The sequence below is a fragment of the Zalophus californianus genome, chromosome 16 (genome assembly GCF_009762305.2).
Source record: "Zalophus californianus isolate mZalCal1 chromosome 16, mZalCal1.pri.v2, whole genome shotgun sequence".
Classification (NCBI taxonomy): Eukaryota; Metazoa; Chordata; class Mammalia; order Carnivora; family Otariidae; genus Zalophus; species Zalophus californianus.
In genome coordinates this window covers 14,812,874-14,832,206 of record NC_045610.1, presented here as the reverse complement: position 1 = coordinate 14,832,206, position 19,333 = coordinate 14,812,874, and the positions used below count along the sequence as shown (strand labels likewise).

General features: G+C 42.7%; 1 protein-coding gene across 8 annotated transcripts in view; it reads right to left on the bottom strand.

Moving 5' to 3' along the window:
* SMG6 (SMG6 nonsense mediated mRNA decay factor) overlaps positions 1 to 19,333 on the bottom strand; it is a 228,349-nt gene that overhangs the window by 156,424 nt on the left and 52,592 nt on the right. For 7 of the 8 annotated variants that reach the window (XM_027624846.1, XM_027624852.1, XM_027624849.2 and 4 more), the window contains one exon: positions 17,031 to 17,176. In XM_027624846.1, coding sequence (XP_027480647.1) covers positions 17,031 to 17,176 — 146 coding nt within the window. Of the gene's footprint in view, positions 1 to 13,260; positions 13,281 to 17,030; positions 17,177 to 19,333 lie in introns of those variants that run through there. The other variant, XM_027624854.1, reaches the window with a different exon arrangement.

Below are 19,333 nucleotides of genomic sequence, written 5' to 3'. Positions count from 1 at the left end.
CTAAACTCATTTTATACAATCCCAGACCCTAAGTTAGTCAATCAAATCGACCATTATTGATTAAGTACCAAATTTTGAAATCTACCTTGAGGGGCTCCTGGGTGGCTCAGTCAGTTAAGCGGCTGCCTTTGGCTCAGGTCATGATCCCAGGGTCCTGGGATCGAGCCCTACATCGGGCTCCCTGTTCAGCAGGAGGCCTGCTTCTCCCTCTCCCACTCCCCCTGCTTGTGTTCCCTCTCTCGCTGTCTCTCTCTCTGTCAAATAAATAAAATCTTAAAAAAAAAAAAAAAGAAAAAAGAAATCTACCTTGAACACTGTTAGGGATTTGATAAAATACCATACAGTCTTCTGTCCTCATGGAGTACATACTCTAGTTGAGAGATCTATGCATTTTATGAAGATAAAATAATTGCATTTTCTAGAATAGCTGAATATTCTCTACTTGACCTATCAAGTTGTTGGTTCATCTGGAATGAAAGAAGCAAGTTTGAAGAATAGCAATGTCAAAAGAAACAAAAGTCGGTAAACCCTCAAACCAAGTTGCTTTGTTTGAAATTCAAAGTTCAAAAGAGAAAACCACCTCCCCTTAAGGGAAGGTGGGAAATACTGGCAAATCCGTGGCAAACATACCATAGCAAAGAGGTTTAATTCATTTTTTTTTCAAATTTTTATTTAAATTCTAGTTAATATACAGTGCAATACTGGTTTCAAGAGTAGAATTCAGCGGTTCATCACTTATATCCAAAACCCAGTGCTGATCCTAACAAATGTCCTCCTTAATGCCCATCCCCCATCTAGCCCCTCCCCCCCCCACCCCTGCTCCAGCAACCCTGTTTGTTCTCTATCATTAAGAGTCTCTTGTGGTTTGTTCCCCTCTTTTTTCCCCCTCCCATATGTTCATTTGTTTTGTTTCTTAAATTCCACATATGAGTGAAATCATATCATCTTTCTCTGATTAACTTATTTTGCTTAGCATAATATACTTTAGCTCCATCCACATTGTTGCAAATGGCAAGATTTTTCTTTTTGATGGCTGAGTGATATTCCTTTATATACGTGTGTGTGTGTGTGTGTGTGTGTGTATACACACACACATATATACATTCCACACACACACACACACACACACACACACCACATAAGAAGGTTTAATTCATTTACTACTTCTTAAATGTTTTCTATTCCATTCCTGACATATCCATGCTAACTACCAAGCTTAAACTATTCCCAGCTGGTAAGTTTTCACCAAAGGTGAGGTGACATGAAGTACAAGGTCCGACCCTGACAATGCAGTTCATGATGACTCCAACCTTATCTCACTCAAATATACACACCAGGCTGATCTGCTGGTTAGGAACTTTTCTATCTGATGCAAAAGACCTACTCTCACAGGGGTGTTGGGGTGGCTCAGTCGGTTAAGCCTCTGACTCTTGATCTCAGCTCAGGTCTTGATTTCAGGGTCACAGGTTTGAGCCCCCAAAAAATCTCTCACAATGTTACTGTCACATTATTAAGCATGCAGGGTTCCTCACATTTCTTCCCAACTGAATGAAATTACCTAACAAATAGTGCTAGAATTCCCTCCGGCTGATGGAAATGAAAATATATTTGCAGAGCTGGTTAAAAACTTCTCCAATGGAAGATCTGATAAAGCTTAAGAGCAATGGAATAAATTACAAACGATAAAGAATGACATTTTTAACTCAATAAAAGTTTAAATCTTTTGTACACTAAAAAAACCAATAAACATTTAAAAATCAAACACAAATAAGAAAATTACCAGTGAACATAGAAAGGACTTGTTATATTTAGATCTGTAAAGCTCAAATAAATTGATATAAAAGATACAAGGATGGAATGGAAAAATGAGCAGAGAATAAGGCTACACAGAACTATAAAGTTTTTTTTTAAAGATTTATTTTTTTTCCTTTTGCTGAAAATATCTTTTTTTGTTATGTTATGTTAATCATCATACATCATTAATTTGTGATGTAGTGTTCCATGATTCATTGTTTGTGCATAACACCCAGTGCTCCACGCAGAACGTGCCCTCTTTAATACCCATCACCAGGCTAACCCATCCCCCCACCCCCCTCCCCTCTAGAACCCTCAGTTTGTTTCTCAGAGTCCATCGTCTCTCATGGTTTGTCTCCCCCTTTGATTCCCCCCCTTCATTTTTCCCTTCCTGCTATCTCCTTCTTCTTTTTTAAACATATATTATTTGTTTCAGAGGTACAGGTCTGTGATTCAACAGTTGTCTCACACAATTCACAGCACTCACCATAGCACATACCCTCCCCAATGTCTATCACCCAGCCACCCCATCCCTCCCACCCCCCAACACTCCAGCAACCCTCAGTTTGTTTCCTGAGATTAAGAATTCCTCATATCAATGAGGTCATATGATTCATGTCTTTCTCTGATTGACTTATTTTGCTCAGCATAATACCCTCCAGTTCCGTCCACATTGTTGCAAACGGCAAGATTTCATTCCTTTTGATGGCTGCATAATATTCCATTGTATATATATACCAGTTTTTTTTAAAAGGAAGAAAATGTCCATTCTCACCAATAATCAGAGAAATGCATTTATTTATTTGAGAGAGAGAAAGAAGGAGGGAGGAAGGGAGAGAGTGAGCAGCGGGGATGGGGCAGAAAAATAGGGAGAGAGAGAATCTTAGGCAGGCTCCATGCCCAGCTCAGAGACTGATGCAGGGCTCTATCTCAAGACCCCCAGATCATGACCTGAGCTGAAATCAAGAGTCAGAAGCTTAACCAACTTAGCCACCCAGGCAACCCTACTGAGCTACTGAGGCACACCTAAAGATATGCAATTTAAAACAAGATAAGTTGAGGGGCACCTGGGTGGCTCAGTCCTTAAGCGGCTCAGGTCGTGATCCCAGGGTCCTGGGATCAAGCTCCACATCAGGCTCCCTGCTTAGCAGGAAGCCTGCTTCTCCCTCTCCCCGACTTGTGTTCCCTCTCTCACTGTGTCTCGCTCTGTCAAATAAATAAATAAAATCTTAAAAAAAAAAAAAGATAAGGTTGGAAAACAGTTTAGCAGTTTCTTACAAAACTAAACATAGTTTTACCATATGATCTAGTAATCTCAATCCGTGCGGTTTACCCAAATGAGTCAAAAAACTATGTCCACATAAAAACCTGCATATAGATGTCTATAGCAGTTTTATTCATAATTGCCAAAACTAAGAAGCAATGAAGATGTCCTTCAGTAGGTTAAACAATAAACTGTGGTATATTCAGACAACAGAGTATCATTCAGTGCTAAAAAGAAATGAGCTATCCAGCCATGAGAAAAATGTGGAGAACCTTAAATGTTTATCAGTAAATGAAAGAAGCCAATCTGAAAAGACTACATACTATATGATTCCAACTACATGACACTCTGGAAAAGGCAAAACTATGGAGGCGGTACAAAAATCAGTGGTTACCAGAAGTTAGGGAGAGGGAGAGATGAATAGGCAGATCACAGAGGAGTTTAAGGACGATGAAATTCTTCTGTATTATACTATAATGGTGGATACATGTCATGATACATTTGTCAAAACCCATAGAATGTACAAGACCAACAGTGACCCTTAATGTAAACTATGGACTGTAGGTGATAATGATGTGCCAATATAGGTTCATCAATTATGACAAATGTACCACCCGGTTCCCCCATGTTGACAGTGGGGGAGATTGTGCATGTTTGGGGGCAGGTGACATATGGGAACTCTCTGTTCTTTCCAATCAATTTTGCTATGAACCTAAAACTTCTCTAAAAAAGAAAGTCTGTTTAAAAAAAAAAGATGGGTTTTCTTCTATCATTTATTCAACAAATATATGAATGCCTACATTGTGCCAAGAACTATAAAACATTAAAAACACTTTAATGCCAGCAAGAGGTGGTAGCTGGGCATTCTCAAACACTGCGTTAAGAGTGTAAGCTGGCACAACTTCTTAAGAAAGTAATCCAGCAACATGTATCAAAAGCATTAGAAGACTTCAAACCCTTTAACCCCAAAACTGAGCTTCTAAAAAAATATTCTAATAAAACAATATGAAATGCAGACAAAGGTTTTACGTACAAAGATGTTAATTATAGCATTATTCACAATACTATAAAAGTGGGAAAAAATGTCTGAAAACAGGGTAAGGATTAAGTGAATGTTAACATATTCATATGAGAACATTATTTAGCCATTAAACATGATTATAAAGAATTCTATGACCGAATACCTCTAAATGAAAACAGGAGAATCAAAACATTTTATATTCAGTATTTTTTCAATTGTGTTAAAAAAGAACTTGAATTCATACATATATATAGGAATGAATGTCATTGCTGGGAAGATGGTTTACAGGTGGTTTCCAGCTTTTTTTCCTATTTGTTTTGGTACTCTCAACAAAACCCAAAACGTTAAATCTTTTAAGAATATTATTTAAAGTAAACAGGACAGAATTGCTCCAGTAAAGTGAGAGTAAAAATATGGTAAATGAGTAAAGAAGGAGAAATAAAAGAATATTATGTACAGGAAGAAAGAATAGAGAGTAAAGGATGGAAGACTTAGGGGATGAAAAAGGACAGAACTTATGCTGTTCTCCAAGAAATTTTGCTTTCCAGAGCCCCAAAGACATTGACTCCAAGATTAGCAGTAAATACCAAAACACATTTAATGTATTTTAATGTCAGGATATAAAATTTGTATTTGGAAATTATATTTTCTGAAATGTCACCAATAACAAAAAAACAAGGAAAGATAGTAAGATTATGAGCAATGACCCCAGATGATAGATGCTCCTGGCCTTACCATTCAATCTTCATTGCCCAGCCTGACTTGTTGAACATACTTATTGAGAATTTACAGCACACTAGGCACTGTTCTAGAGGCCCATAATACATCAGTGAATAAAACAGGTCAAGGATTCCTAACTGTAGGGAGTTTACATTCTTGCAGAGGGGCAGTAGGAGAAAATGAGTAATAAACATATGCACAAAAAATAAGTTACTTAGTATTTAGAATACAAGTTGTGAAAAAAAGAAAACAGCGGGATAGAGGCAATCAAGGAGTTCAGGGTAGGAGTGCAGCGGTGTTAACAGGATGATCAGGGCAGGCGTCGTGGCAGTATTACTTCAGTAGACTCATAGGAGGTGCGGTATTTGCCATGCAGAGAGCTTGAAGCAGAGCATTCCGAGTAGAGAAAACTGCTAATGCAAAGGTTCAATGGTGCGAGAATCCCTGGCTCATCAGAGGACCTGCAAGAAGGCCAGTGTGGCTGAAGCACACTAAGCAAGCCGGGGGCGGGGGGGGAGAACAGTAGCAGCAAATGAGGTCAGAGACAGGCGATGTGGGAGGGTGGGAGGAGGGGGAGTTCTCTTGTAAAGACTATGGCTTTTACTCTGAAATGGGAAGCCAGTGGAGGATTCTAAACAGAGTGACATGATCTGATGTTTTTAAAAGAATCACTGCTGTATAGAGAGCTCTGTGTGTGTGTGTGTGTGAGAGTGTGTGTTTAGAGGGGGAGTCAGGGGGATCAAGAGAGAGCACTTAGGAGTTTCAAGTCTTTCTGGGTTGTCTCTCTCTTCGAGTTTAAAAAGAAGTTTATGGGGTATGCAGGCCATGTTTGCAAAGAGGACTTTCTCTTCCAGTGTGGAATCTTGAAGAATGTGTCAACAGCCTGCAATTGTGTCCTTAGCAGGCATCTCAAAATAATGATTACCAAACATTTCTCTCTGCTCATTGCCCTGACATGAGTTCTGGGCATCACCCTTTCTCAGGGGAGAGGTGAAAAGAGGTTATGCAGAACAAGCAGTGATAACAGGATGACGTCACAGGTGTGCCTCAAAGAAGCCCCCAGTGAGTTCAGCTCGTAACCACTCTACAGTGATTTACTCGACCCTGCCAACGCCAGCTGGAGAAGGGATGAAGCAAGCTGACACAGCCGTAAGCCTTGGGCAGGCATTATAAGATCTTTCTCCCTCCAGTCCCCCTCCTCTCTTCAACTGCTGATCCTTGCTTCAGAAGCCAAAGTGTGAACAGCACGTGTCTGGATTTCAGAAACCTGCCCAGCAGTTGGAAATTCCCTACAGCATGTCAACTGGTGCATCTGCTGTTGGCACTTGGGGCAAGGGATCACACGGGCATTTTCGGAAATACGCTTCAAGCCAGGAGTCCTATAGCTGAAGAGGGGCCTAAAGAGCCAGAAAACTGCAATTACAGTAAATAAATTTCTAAATATGTGACAAGCTGCCTTCTAAAAAGGAAACGGAGACACACAAGCAAACCAAACAGCTCTAAGAACGGCAGAAGTCAAGAACAAAAGCACAGAGCACCCTAATGGAAAGGATTTTATGGGCCAACAGGGTTCACCAGATATGTAACATAATGTGACTGAAACTAGAGAGCACTCTTTTCCAGATCTCTAGCTCAGACCCTCTTGGTAATAAATGGTTTCTGTCATTTCAGCTGCAGGCCTCCCTCTCACCTTTACCTTTCTTCCCCACCCAATTAGCCTTCTAAGTAGCCTATACCTTGAATACCTCTTGGAAAAATTTTAGAATGTGAGCCCCGTAACACCATCTGCCGTAAGACTAGACTGTAGGAGCTGGAAAAAGAGCTACTCTTTGAAACGCAGCCTACATGCCCTTGCCATCCTGGATATGGGTGCCCCAGTCGTACTGCTCAAGCAGAGCTACACAAATGTTCATGCCTGCTGGTAAAAATAAAAAAGGAGTCACAGCATTTCCTCTAATAACACGTCAGGCAGACTAGGTACCTTGATCTACTCTCCCAAGGAAACAACTAATTATCCTAGAAAAAGTATTTTAAAAATCTTTTCAGAAAGCATACATGAGTTAGGAAATTAAAAAGGAATTTTCTGGTCAGAGATTGAGTAAAGATGGGAAACTAGAGATATAAGTGGAACACAGCCAGACTTTACCCTAAGAACACTTGCCACCTGATGAACTTGAGCTTTGGTTTCCAAGGCTTCATGGGTAAAGCTAACCTAAGAGGGTGCCCAAGATCTTTGCCATTAAGCCGGCATCCCACAGAGCTACATCCAAGGTATGAGGGTGAGTCAGAAATAAACACAGAAATAAAGCCCCTTGGAAAGACAGCTGGAGGGGCACATGGGTGGCTTGGTCGCTGGGCATCTGCCTTCAGCTCAGGTCATGATCCCAGGGTCTTGGGATCAAGCCCCACATCGGCTCCCTGCTCAGCAGGAAGCCTGCTTCTCCCTCTCCCACTTCCCCTGCTTGTGTTCCCTCTATCGCTCTCTCTGTATCAATAAATAAATAAATAAATAATCTTTAAAACAGTACATCAAAGAGTTTAAAAAATTTAAAAATTTTTTTAAAGACCTGAAAAACATCCAGAGAGAATACTTTTAAAAGAGAAACAATCTCACTGATGGTCGGCTTTTAATCAGCAATGGTGAAAGCTCAGAGACAATGAATTGTCTGAAATGGGGGCTGAAGGAAAAATAACTGTTAACCTAGAGTTCTATTACCAGTGAACGTAGGTCTTTTAGGAATAAGGAAAATAAAGCCTTTTCAGACAAATAAAAACTGAAAAAAACCTGTCATCAAAAGAACTTCACTAGGGGCACCTGGGTGGCTCAGTCGGTTGGATGTGTGACTCAGGTCATGATCTCGGGGTCATGGAATTGAGCCCTGTCCTGCACTCAGCATGGACTCTGCTTGTCCCTCTCCCTCCCTCTGGCCCTCCCTGCCCCCCACCTCATGTGGTCATGTGGGCGCTCGCTCTCTCTCAAATAAACAACTTCACTAAATATGTTCTAAAGAATATACTTCAGGCAAAAAGAAAATGATCCCAGGTGGAGGGTCTGAAATGCAAAAAGGTATAAAAAGAAAGTAGTAAATACATGGGTGGGTCTAAACAAACATTTACCAACAAAATAAACAACAAAAACAACAAAAATTTGTCTTGGAGGGTTTAAAGGGAAAAAAAGAATGAAAATACATGACAACAGCAGCAAATAAATTGGAGACACAGTGAGAAGAGAATGGTTGGAATTTATTCCATAGTCCCTGTATTATTTGGGAGGAGAGTGAAAAATGCTGAATAACTTGACTTTTGGCAAGGTAAGTGCACATGCTTTAGTTCCTAGGGTAACCACTAATAAAAGAAAAGGAAGGGGAGCCTGGGTGGCTCAGTCATTAAACATCTGCCTTCGGCTCAGGTCATGGTCCCAGGGTCCTGGGATCAAGCCCCGCACTAGGCTCCCTGCTCGGCAGGAAGCCTGTTTCTCCCTCTCCCACAGCTCCTACTTGTGTTCCCTCTCTCACTATATCTCTCTGTCAGATAAATAAATAAAATCTTAAAAAAAAAAAGAAAAGGAAGAGTGGAAAAAGAAATCCAAAAGAAAGTAAGAAAGAAGAAAAAAGGGAACAGAACAGGTAATGGGAAAGCACTGGGAGAAAATATCTACAAAACATGTATCCGGGGCACCTGGGTGGCTCAGTTGGTTAAGCGCCTGCCTTCGGCTCAGGTCATGATGCCGGAGTCCCGGGATCAGGTCCCACGTCGGGCTCCCTGCTCAGCGGGGAGTCTGTTTCTCCTTCTGCCCTTCACCCCGCTCTCACGCTCTCTCTTACTCTCTATCTCTCTCTCAAATAAATAAATACAATCTCAAAAAAAAAAAACAACAACAACAAAACACATACATCTGACAAGGGGCTTATATCCAGATTGTAGAGAGAACTCTTAAAATTTCATAATAAAGGCAAACAACTTGATTTTTCAAATGGGCAGAAGATTTAAACACACACCAAAGAAGATATACAAATGGCAAATAAGCACATGAAAAGTCACTCCTCATCCTCAGTCATTGAGGGGAAACACAGAATGAAATTAAAACCAAAATGAAATGGTACTGCATATCCACCCAAATCCCTAAAGTAAAAAAGACTGACAATACCAAATGTTGGCAAGGATGCAAAGGAACTGAAACTCTTATGCCCTGCTGCAAGGAATTTAAATGATTCAACGACTTTGGAAAACAGCTTAGCAGTTTCTTATGGAATTAAATATATACTTACCGTATGACCCAGGACATCTACTCCTGGGTATTTACCGAAGAGATTAAAATACATGTACACATAGGGTGCCTGAGTGGCTCAGATGGTTAAACGTCTGCCTTCGGCTCAGGTCATGATCCCAGGGTCCTGGGATCGAGCGCCGCATTGGGGTCTCTGCTCAGCAGGGAGCCTGCTTCTCCCCCTCCCTCTGCTTCTCCCCCTGCTCATGTTCTCTCTCTCTCTTTGTATCTCTGTGTCTCGAATGAATAAAAAAAAAAAAAAATCTTAAAAAAAAAACAGTTAAAAAAATAAAATAAAATACATGTTCACAAAAAGACTTTCATACAGAGGTTCATGGCAGTTTTATTCATAATAACCCAAAAGTAGAAACAACAGAAATGTTCATCAACAGGTAACCAGATAAACAAAACTGTAGTATATCCTTACAGTAGAATACTATTCAGTAATACAAAGGAACGAGATACTGATTCATATAAACAACATGAATAAATCTCAGACACATTAAGCTGAACAAAAGAAACCAGAAACAAAAGAGTACACACTGTATGATTCCATTTATACGAAACTCTAGAAAGACACATCTAATGTATGGTGACAGAAGACAGATCAGTGGTTTACCTGAGGCCGGGGTAGGAATGGACATCAACTGGAATGGGCACAAAGAAAACTTTTTGGATGATGGAACGTTCTGTATCTTGATTGTGATGATTAGTTACCCAGGTATATAAATTGGCATGTAAGTTGGTCAAACTCACTGAAATGTACTCTTAAGATGGGTTCATTTTACTGTGTATAAATTTACCTCGATAAAACTGATTTTTAAATAATAGTATAGTACATATAAATCCAAATACTCCAATAATTACAGTAACAGTCAATGGATTCAATATTCATAATAGCTCCAAAGAGAAAACAACTCAAATGTCTCAAATATCCTTAAAATAAGAATGGGTAAACTGTAATACAGGAATAAAATGTAGTATTGTAGCAATGAAAATGAATAAACTACAACCACACACATCAACATGGACAGAACTCACAAACGTTACATGGAACAAAATAAGTCAGAGAGAAAAGAATGTAAATAATATGATTAAGCATGATTCCATCTATATGCAAGCAAAACCAAACTATGTTTTAAGAGTACATACTTAAAACAATGCTATAAAAAGGTAAGGGAATGAACTCCACAGGTCAGGATGATAATTACCTATAAGGGTGAGGGAGAACTACCATGGGCACAAAACACAACAGGGAGCTTCTGAGGTGCTAACAACATTCTATTTCTTAACCCAGATAGGGGTTCCATGTGTACTCACTTTATCATCCTTTCAAATGTTTTATACTCTCATCCTCTTTTCTTCATGAATGATATATCTACTTTCCCCCAGGCCAAAAATAAGAATCATAGTCTCCTCTAAGAATGGCATGTGAAAAGCCTCTTTCTTAAAAGCAAGAAAGATAATAGAAAAGATCATGAGAATAAGAAACAATGTTCCTAAAAAGTCCTTTAAAAAAAAAAGGGAGAGGGGCACCTGGGTGGCTCAGTCCTTAAGCGTCTGCCTTCAGCTCAGGTCATGATCCCAGAACCCTGGGATGGAGCCCCACATCGGGCTCCCTGCTCCGCGGGAAGCCTGCTTCTCCCTCTCCCACTCCCCCTGCTTGTGTTCCTGCTCTTGCTGTCTCTCTCTGTCAAATAAATAAAATCTTAAAAAAAAAAAAAAAAAGAAAGGGAGAGAGAGAGAGAAGGAGACTACATTTCCCAAAGTAAGATAAAGATGAATATTTCTTTTCCCAAACTGGTCATGAACAATGCTTTCTGTTGTGAGAGGGAGATTCCCCCTTACCCATGAGAATAGTAAATATGGAACCCCGACAAATTTGATATCCTCAAACCATATCCTTCTGCCAGCTTATTACCTGTGGCCCCACCAGAGGTTCAAGCAGCCTGGAATTCTGACTCCCCCTCAACTCCCTCATCTCTACCTCTGTTCCTCTTCAGTCTCAAATCAGACTCAAGGATCACTTTTTGCATCAAAAAACAGCAGCTGCTCAGATTTGGGGGCGGGGGGCAAGATGCTTGCATTGTTTAACTCTCTCAATTAAGTCCAGGGAAGTTTCTGTGTCTTCTGATACAGAAGGCTGGACACTTAAGATGTGGGTGTAATTTGCTAGCTGCGTAACCTTGCTTAAATTATTAAACCTTCCTGGTTATGTTCCTGGTCATCTATAAAACAGGACACAAAATATCTGTCCCACCTGTCTCTGACAGCTGATAGGAGAAATCAAATGAAAACACATATGCAGCAACTATAAAATGTCATCAGGTATTATCAGTGTTTTGCTTTTGTTATTACCTGCCACTACCTCTGAAAGCTACAATTCTTCCTCAGCCACCATTCGGTTGGTTAGGATACAAAGTACAACTTATGCCCTCTCACCCCAACCCCAGAAAACACCCATTTCCCCTGTGTGTTCAACACACAGTACATATCTGGCCTGAGCCCCCGGTAAGCTACACATGTAGAATTTTTCTCAAGAAAAGCTTACAGAGAACTCAGGAAAGGCAGCTGAGAGCCCTGCTGCCAACATTCCTGCCAATAATGTCTTCCTTTCAGAGTTAAGTCCTTCCTGGAGCAAAATAAAATCAAATTGGGAAGCCATAAAATGGCAAGAGAGAGGAGATATCCAGCCCATATTAACTTGTGGGCAATGATGGGATACTGCACTTCAGCACTCTAAACCAAAGCACCAAGGACACCAAACCACATCGTCACCTTGGGGCAAACAGATACCGTTCCTTCACCTGACACGGTAAGAAGCTTAATTTTATGGATATGACTGGATTTTCTCACTTCTTTAGCGTTTCAGAACTGTTTCTCCTCCCCTGACCTAAAGTAACAGATATATTTTAAAAACAAGGACCCTGGAAATCAGAGTCAGGAAAAATAAGGAGGTCCCCTGACACACTCACTTCTTTAACTTTTTCTTCTTTTCCAGGGAATTCTGAGGGAAGAAGTCTATGCTAAGCAGCCTACTGATAGTTGTATCTCCCCCAGAGGGATAGAGGGCATAGCTGAAGGAGGCGTCCTCCTCTGGCCTGCCTTCTAAAGCCTAGACTCTTCTGACCTTTGAATCCATTTCTCACAAAATTTGTTGGCCAAGATGGCTCTTTCTTTGCTAATTTACTCTAAACTGAGCAGTTCTGGAAATGAAGGTCAGGAAGTGCTGATTACCTGGAGAAATCTACCCATGGATCCTTTAGGAGAAAAAGCCCAAGGGCTTCTACCACTAGAGATCTTAGAGAAGGAGGAATGAGAAGGACAGTTTATACAGCTAAACTCAAGCCTAACCCCTTATGAAAGGTGGATTTCCTGTACAACTGTTCTGACAAGCAGAGGATTAGGCACTTCATACATTCTGCTTTGGTAAGAGACTTAGACAGAAGTGAATTGCCACAGAGAAGCAGACTGCTGTACTCAAAGTCTGTGAGGTGGCTGGAAAACAAAGGAACTCTGGTTGTGAATCAAACTTCTCAACTAGAGTCAACCAGCATACCCAACAACAGCATGAAGGTGTGAGGTCTCTACCTCAAGCATCCCAACATATGGGTTAACCACTATCGGTCCCACGTAGACAGCTGTGATTCTCTATTCCTCTGGAGACACACGTGTGGCACTCCCTCTACCTCCTGCAATGCAGGATTACTAACGAGCCATAAGAGCAAGCATAATTGATAATGGAAGGAATGCCAGTCCATCCCTACCTCAATCCCTGCCCCGAAATGTTCCCTAAAAGCAGGGAGTACCAACGGCACACAAGAGAAGTGTCTCTTGGGTGCCCTCTTGCTGCCACCGGGGCTTTTCTGCAAGGCTGAAACGGAGGCCTGGCCTATGAACTGGTAGAGGAGGAAAAGGAGGAGGAAAAAGAGGGGGCCAGGGTATAGAAAAGGGAAGTTATTCCAGTGGTGGCCAATGAATAACATCCAATGATTTATAGGAAGTATAATCCAATAATACAGTAAAATAAAACAGTGTGTGACTGAGATGGTTTTGATTCCAGGAATTATAAAACATATTTTTTAAAAAGAGAAAGAGCAAGAGGGAGAGAGAAAAAGGAAAAAAAAAAAAAAGGCCAGATTGGAGCAAATTGGGCACAGATGGGGGATGCAATGGGTTTCAGTGATGCCCTACCACAAACGCTGCTTCAATTATTCCTCTTCAAGAAACTAGAGTCTATTTCCTTAAATTACAGAATTTTCAAAAAATTAAAATTCTTGGAGTGTTTCTGGTTTAGATCAACAGTTCACCCTCCAGCATCACGTCAGCCGATCAGATGGCCACTGAAGTGTTAAATGCTGAGGCACGTGGAGAAGGCCCCATTTCTCCCTTTGGGCTCAGGAATGCTGTAGAGAGATTACCAATTGTGACATCACTCTGGGAACCACCTATCTCACCACTACCCATCACTCGCCAAAGGACAATTTTGGACACAGGCCAGGTAAGGAACACACTGTTCAATGAGAGCTGGCTTGCCCAGAACTGTGGCCTTCTTCATCTGTGCATTCAGTACAGACTTAACTGAGTGCCTACTAGGCACTTTGCTAAGAACCCCCCAAACATCCCTCAAATTTATCTGTCCCCAATCACTTCAGTGCAGGATTCTAGACTTTGTAGTTCCAATGAAGTAGAATTTTTGCAAAGGGCTCATATAAGAGGAGACAGAGGTCTCCCCCACCAATGGCCCTCAACCCATGAATTTTGAGATCATTGCTGAGATCTGAAAGTTTAGTTGGTTAAATGATGTAGCAGAACTCAATTTATTTCCTCCTGTGTGGAGGAGGGCAAATCTGATCTCACATGCTCTGCCTTCCTGAGCTCCAGGGAAAACTATAACCTGGGAAAAGGGGAAAGATGCCTTTTACTCCTAGCTGAGGGTTTTTTCCTCCATTTTTACTTGTGAAGTGTCCAAAGCTTTTAAACAGTTCTATATCTCTCTTGACCACAAGGAAAGCACATTTAAAAAGCAATCACCCTAAAGTGTTAGTATCATTTCTATCCCTGAACTACTGGTATTTTGAAAAGAGGACAGTTATACAAGGGTGGCACTGAACACAAAAAAAAATGAATCAGAGGCATCAACAAAGAACATACTTTTTAGTAAGGATGTCCCTGTTGCTCTTCAAATCATACTCCTTAGGTACCATATCTACAAGGAAGGCCCAGGCACAGATTGAAAGGATCCCAACTGCCTTGGGGGCCACAGATCACCTCTGCTTCAGGCTGGAATGTTCCTTCTCCACAGAGTCCAGGAACTGACATATGCAAACACCCACCCAGAAGAACATGTCCAAATAAGAATGGAAAGAAAAATGATGGTCCAGATGTTCTGTAACTCGAAGTGACTGCCAAATCACCAAGACCCCAAGCACCTGGGAGGGCCAGGCAGCATCAGTCCCTTGCTTCCCGGTTTCAGACAGCTAGGGTTCTGCGGCTGGGTGGCGACTCTGACAGCAAGCAGACTGGCCTGGAGAGAAGCCTTCAGAAGGGCACCAGCTGACAGGACTTGGGGGCTGAACACTCAGGGCTGATTTATCACTTCCTTACTCATAAAAATGTGATTCAAACTGCTGTTGATTAGTGAAGGATTTAAATCTTTACCCTCTCCCCAACCCCCTTCCCTCTCCACCCCCGGCACAGATGCTGCTACTCAGCCACAACACCCCCTTCTTGCCACTGTCCGTGCAAGCACAGCACAGGGGCCCAGAGAAGATGACTCATGTGCTGGGAAATGGAAAAGTGCATCTTCCCACCAACCGGCCCCGCTGAGTGCTCTGCTCACCCCTCTCCCAATGGCAGCCCACACAGTGGGGTCTGGACGGCCGCCTCAACTGCACACCGGGTACTTGGCAGCACGTCCGCAGAGCTCTCTGTCCTACTTGAGTGTTATATCCTGTGGCCCAGGCTGTTTTTCCCTGAAACACTCTTGGAGCTTCTGACCACCTCAGCTCATACTCCCCTTGGCCCCAGCTGCCTCACGGAGGTAAGCGTCAGGACAAGGCCAGAAATGAGCAGTCTCAAGCACAGGCTCTGACTTGTCCTTCTTGGCTAGCAGGTCCTCATTATGACCAACCCTGGATGGAAGAGAGTCCTGAAAAAAGAACCTTGGCCTCAAATGGGAGAACCACCTATTTTCTCCTTTTTCTGTTCTCACCACCTCACCTTCCTTTCACCCATATTTTCTTAACCTTTACTTAACAGCAGCTACAAGAAAAGGACTCACTGGTGGCCTATGAAAAGGCCAAGGTATTCCTTTTCATGGAGCAGAAGCTGCTGACAACAGATGCTTCGCAGGCAAGAGCCGCAGGTCCTTTACACTCACACCTCCTGAGACCACAGGTCACTTGAGGCTGGAATGATACCTCGGCAGAGGCTGCAGTTCTGTGACAGAGCAGCAACTCATTGAACTCTGTTTTGCTGTTAGAGGTAGGCAGGAAAATAAATAGAAGGGCACCACAGGAGGCCCCAGCTCCTGAGTCCAGGGAGCTTCCCAATTGGTAGAGGAGAACCAGCAGAGTAACAGTGAAGGAATCAATCTCCCTCCCCTTTGGACTTCACAGCCACCATGACAGCACTTCACAAACTTTATTTCCTCCTTCCTGGAAACCACCACTGCCCCTCAAGGTTGCATGCTTTCTCAGAGGTATTCTCAGGAATAATTAGCCAAGCTCAAAAAGGCACCCAAGCCTCTGCATCTCGACTTCTGCTGTGAATTCTCAATGTTGTAGCAGGCAGCATGAGGGGAGAAAATCCTCTAAGATTCAGATATGATTGAAAACCCAGGTGGACGAGCAGAGGACCTTGCAGAGAAAGTCCCAGGAGAAGCCAAGTTTTCAAGGGAAAGTGTGGCATATATACACTCATCAGGGGAGAAATCCACCACCCCCAATATCAGCAAGCTGAGGCATAACCCCCTAAGTACAAATGGGAAGGGAAATAAATCAACTTCAGAGTGAGAAAGCACTAAGAAAAGATGCAACAAGAGAACTAGCAACACTCTGTCCAGAAAGACCAGGTCTGTTTTACAACAGAATCTGCACAGGACAATTTCCACTTCTTGGCATTTCAGATAATAACCTTCCAGCCCTGAGACCAAACACTCTCTGTCAATGCTCTGAAACGATTCTTGGCAGCGTGGACCAAATAAACATACAAAACAATGTCACCCCCATGCTACATATTTCCTTCAAGTCAAACCACATCATCCTTACCTAAGTGGGGTGGAGGGGACGGAAGGGATCCTGGTAACATCCTTCAACAGTGACCTGGTCATAAGAACATTTAAAAATCCTGCCAATCAGCCCCTCCCTCCCCACCCCCCATGTCAAAAAAACCCCAGTGTTCAGAAAAGCATTTCAGAATGCACACCAGTATAATGGCCAAATTCTAGGCCTGGTGATTTTTGTGCTTCCAGCTTGAGTCACCAAAGTCATCAATTCACTGTTCGTACTCCCTGGCAGGCTCCCACAAGGGATAGCCCATAGGGAACTAGACTTTTCCATATTGAACAAACAGGGTACATGCGTCCAGAAACAGCTATTCCCAATCCCTGCCAAGCGTATGGTCTCTGCAATGAAACATTTCAGCAATGCCTCTCCCCTGGGAGAGGCTCTGGGTCTGTAGCCTCCAAGAGGCCTTGCTGCTGCCTTTAGCATGGCCAGATGTGCAACAGCATCTCTGGGTTTGCAAATTAAGCTCTATACCCATGATTCCTTCCTTTCATCCCACCCAAGCACTACAGAGTCATACAGATTTCAGAGAGTAAATTAAAAATCTGAGAGGCAATGATAGGGAAGTGTGTGTGTGCGTGTGTGTGTATCAGGGGGAATGTAGTGGTATGGTAGCATACGAAAGAAGCTAGATTCAGTTTATCTGTGTGGATAAAGATGCCAGCCATTCCTTACCTTTCAGCTGAGAGTTGTGTACAGCAAACATGTTGATGGTCATAAGCTGCAGCATGCGGGTACTTCCAATAGGAGGGGGGCTGTGCTGCAGCAGCACCTGGAACTCCTTGAGGACCTTCTCAGCCACCGCAGGGAATGTCTCCATCCTGCAAATACAGCCAGCTCATTCAGGGAGGCACGTGCCCAAGAGCAGTTGGTGTGCACACGCACACGCGCACACAAACTCTCACCCCACCCCACCACGCCGTGTCTCTCTGAAAGCAGACCACTAATGCCTAGGACGTTTTCTTTCACAAACCTTCCTGGTATCCTAAGGTTGTGACCACATTTAAGAAAAAGAATTGATCAGGGATCAGAGATGGAAACAACTCAACCTCTGGATACGTCACTATGAGTTATTAGGCTTTGGTATGCTATTTCCTAACCCCTGGCAACCACTGGATTCAAGCTGAAATCAAAGTTTCTCTCTGAAACACTCAGTTTTTGTGAATAGTGAACAAATTTCCTTAAAGCTCTACAACCTACATATTCCCCAAACTCTCTGGTATGAAAACTGTATTCCTTAAAAAGAGGTTCATGAATCTAGAGTGTCTTCACTCAAGGCTTCGCTTCAGGAAACCAGACATAGTTCTGCTGCTGTCTTTTAGGCACTATCACACTAATTGCTCCACCTAGGGATCCCAGACTTCCCCTTGAAGAAGCCCTAGACCAAGGGCCCCCATGATCTGTTTCAGTCTTTCCTGTGTTGCTGTCCTCCTCCCTCTCACAAGCCTCTGCTCATCAGGGTCTGTATGTTTTCAGGCCAGTGGAAATCTAATGCCCTGGCCAACTGCCACTCCCAATACAGGAAGAGCCTATAATGTAGGGAGGTAGAAATCCAGCCAGTGACCTAGGGCTCCTAAAGAGAGGTCATTCAAACCACTGCTTGCCAAATGTGGCCACTGGATCCCAAACAGTGGTGCATGCCTGGAGCTCCTTTGGAAACACGAACAAACCACAGTTCAAGTCCTCAGAAAATAAAAAGCAAATTCAAACTTGGTGCTAGAGAGAGAAACCAGGCACATGGGCCTTAGAGCCATGCTAAACAATTCGTGGTCAGCAGAGTATCTTTTATCCATCCTCAACCCCCACCCCACAAACAAACAAACTCCTTGTGGTACACTGGGGGGGGGGGGGGTGCGGCGGTGAGGAATAGGTCCGGGCTGGATTAATAAATAGCTTCTGGAAAGCCACAGGGAAGGGAATCTTTCTCAAAAGATACAAAACAGTTTCAAGTCCTAGAGAAAGGTGCTTCTGGTTTCACCTGAACCTTGGCCCTTTCGCCACTGAGTAATACCCTCCCCGTGTTAGGAAAAAAACTCCAGAGTTTTCTGGCATCTTAGCAATCTTCATTCCTTACCCTTGGATGGCAACTCCTATTACTGACCTTCTAGTACCCAGGAGTCATGCCACAGCTATGGGTCAATTACAGTTTATACTCCAGTTCCCTTCTCTGCTGAGCTGTCCTCATTTTCATTGGCACAAAACATGCCATGTATTTGCTTTTTTCCCCAACGTGCCATTTCAAGTGCCCCCCCCAAAAAACAAGGAAAAAAAAAAGAACCTTGTTTTTCCTTCCAATTCAGAACCATTAAAACTCTTGGTAGGTTTGGAATGGCAGAGAGTGATATGTTTGGGGCTGGAATAGATCCATTTTTCCCCATGGGCTATAACAAAGGTTTCATTTTAAATCTTGACACTGTGCAGCACTCTTTCTGGTCGGAGGTGGGGAGGGGGGCTAGCACTTCTCATTACGAGAATAGCAGCGTTCACTCTGCTTGAAAAGCAGCCACAATGGGCAAGTTTCAGAGCCATGTGTCTCCGTGTTGAAAGGCAGTAGAGAGCCAGCACAAAACGACAGGACAGAGGCGTCACGTGGGACAGTCCTGCTTCGAAGCTGTGTCTGAGGAAGCCTCTTCCCCAGGATGGGAACTGAAACAGATCCATTAACTCCCTAGGTCAGACTGAAGTCTCAAATGAGCACCAGGTCAAATATCCACATCTCTCTCTCTCTTTTTTTTTTAACAACAACAACAAAAAAAGATCCTCCCTTTGTCTTTCAACTAGTACAATAGAACTATAACAAAAGAAAAACTCAAATACAAAAGGATATCGGTTAGAATAACTTCAACTCTGAGATATGAGGGAAGACAAATCCACTCAGACTAAAGCAGCTTTGTTAGGCAATAACTGAGGGACGCACAGATAAAAGATCCTTCCCCAGAGCTCAATAGCGGGGTTTCTGCTTCCCAGTTTTGTCACTA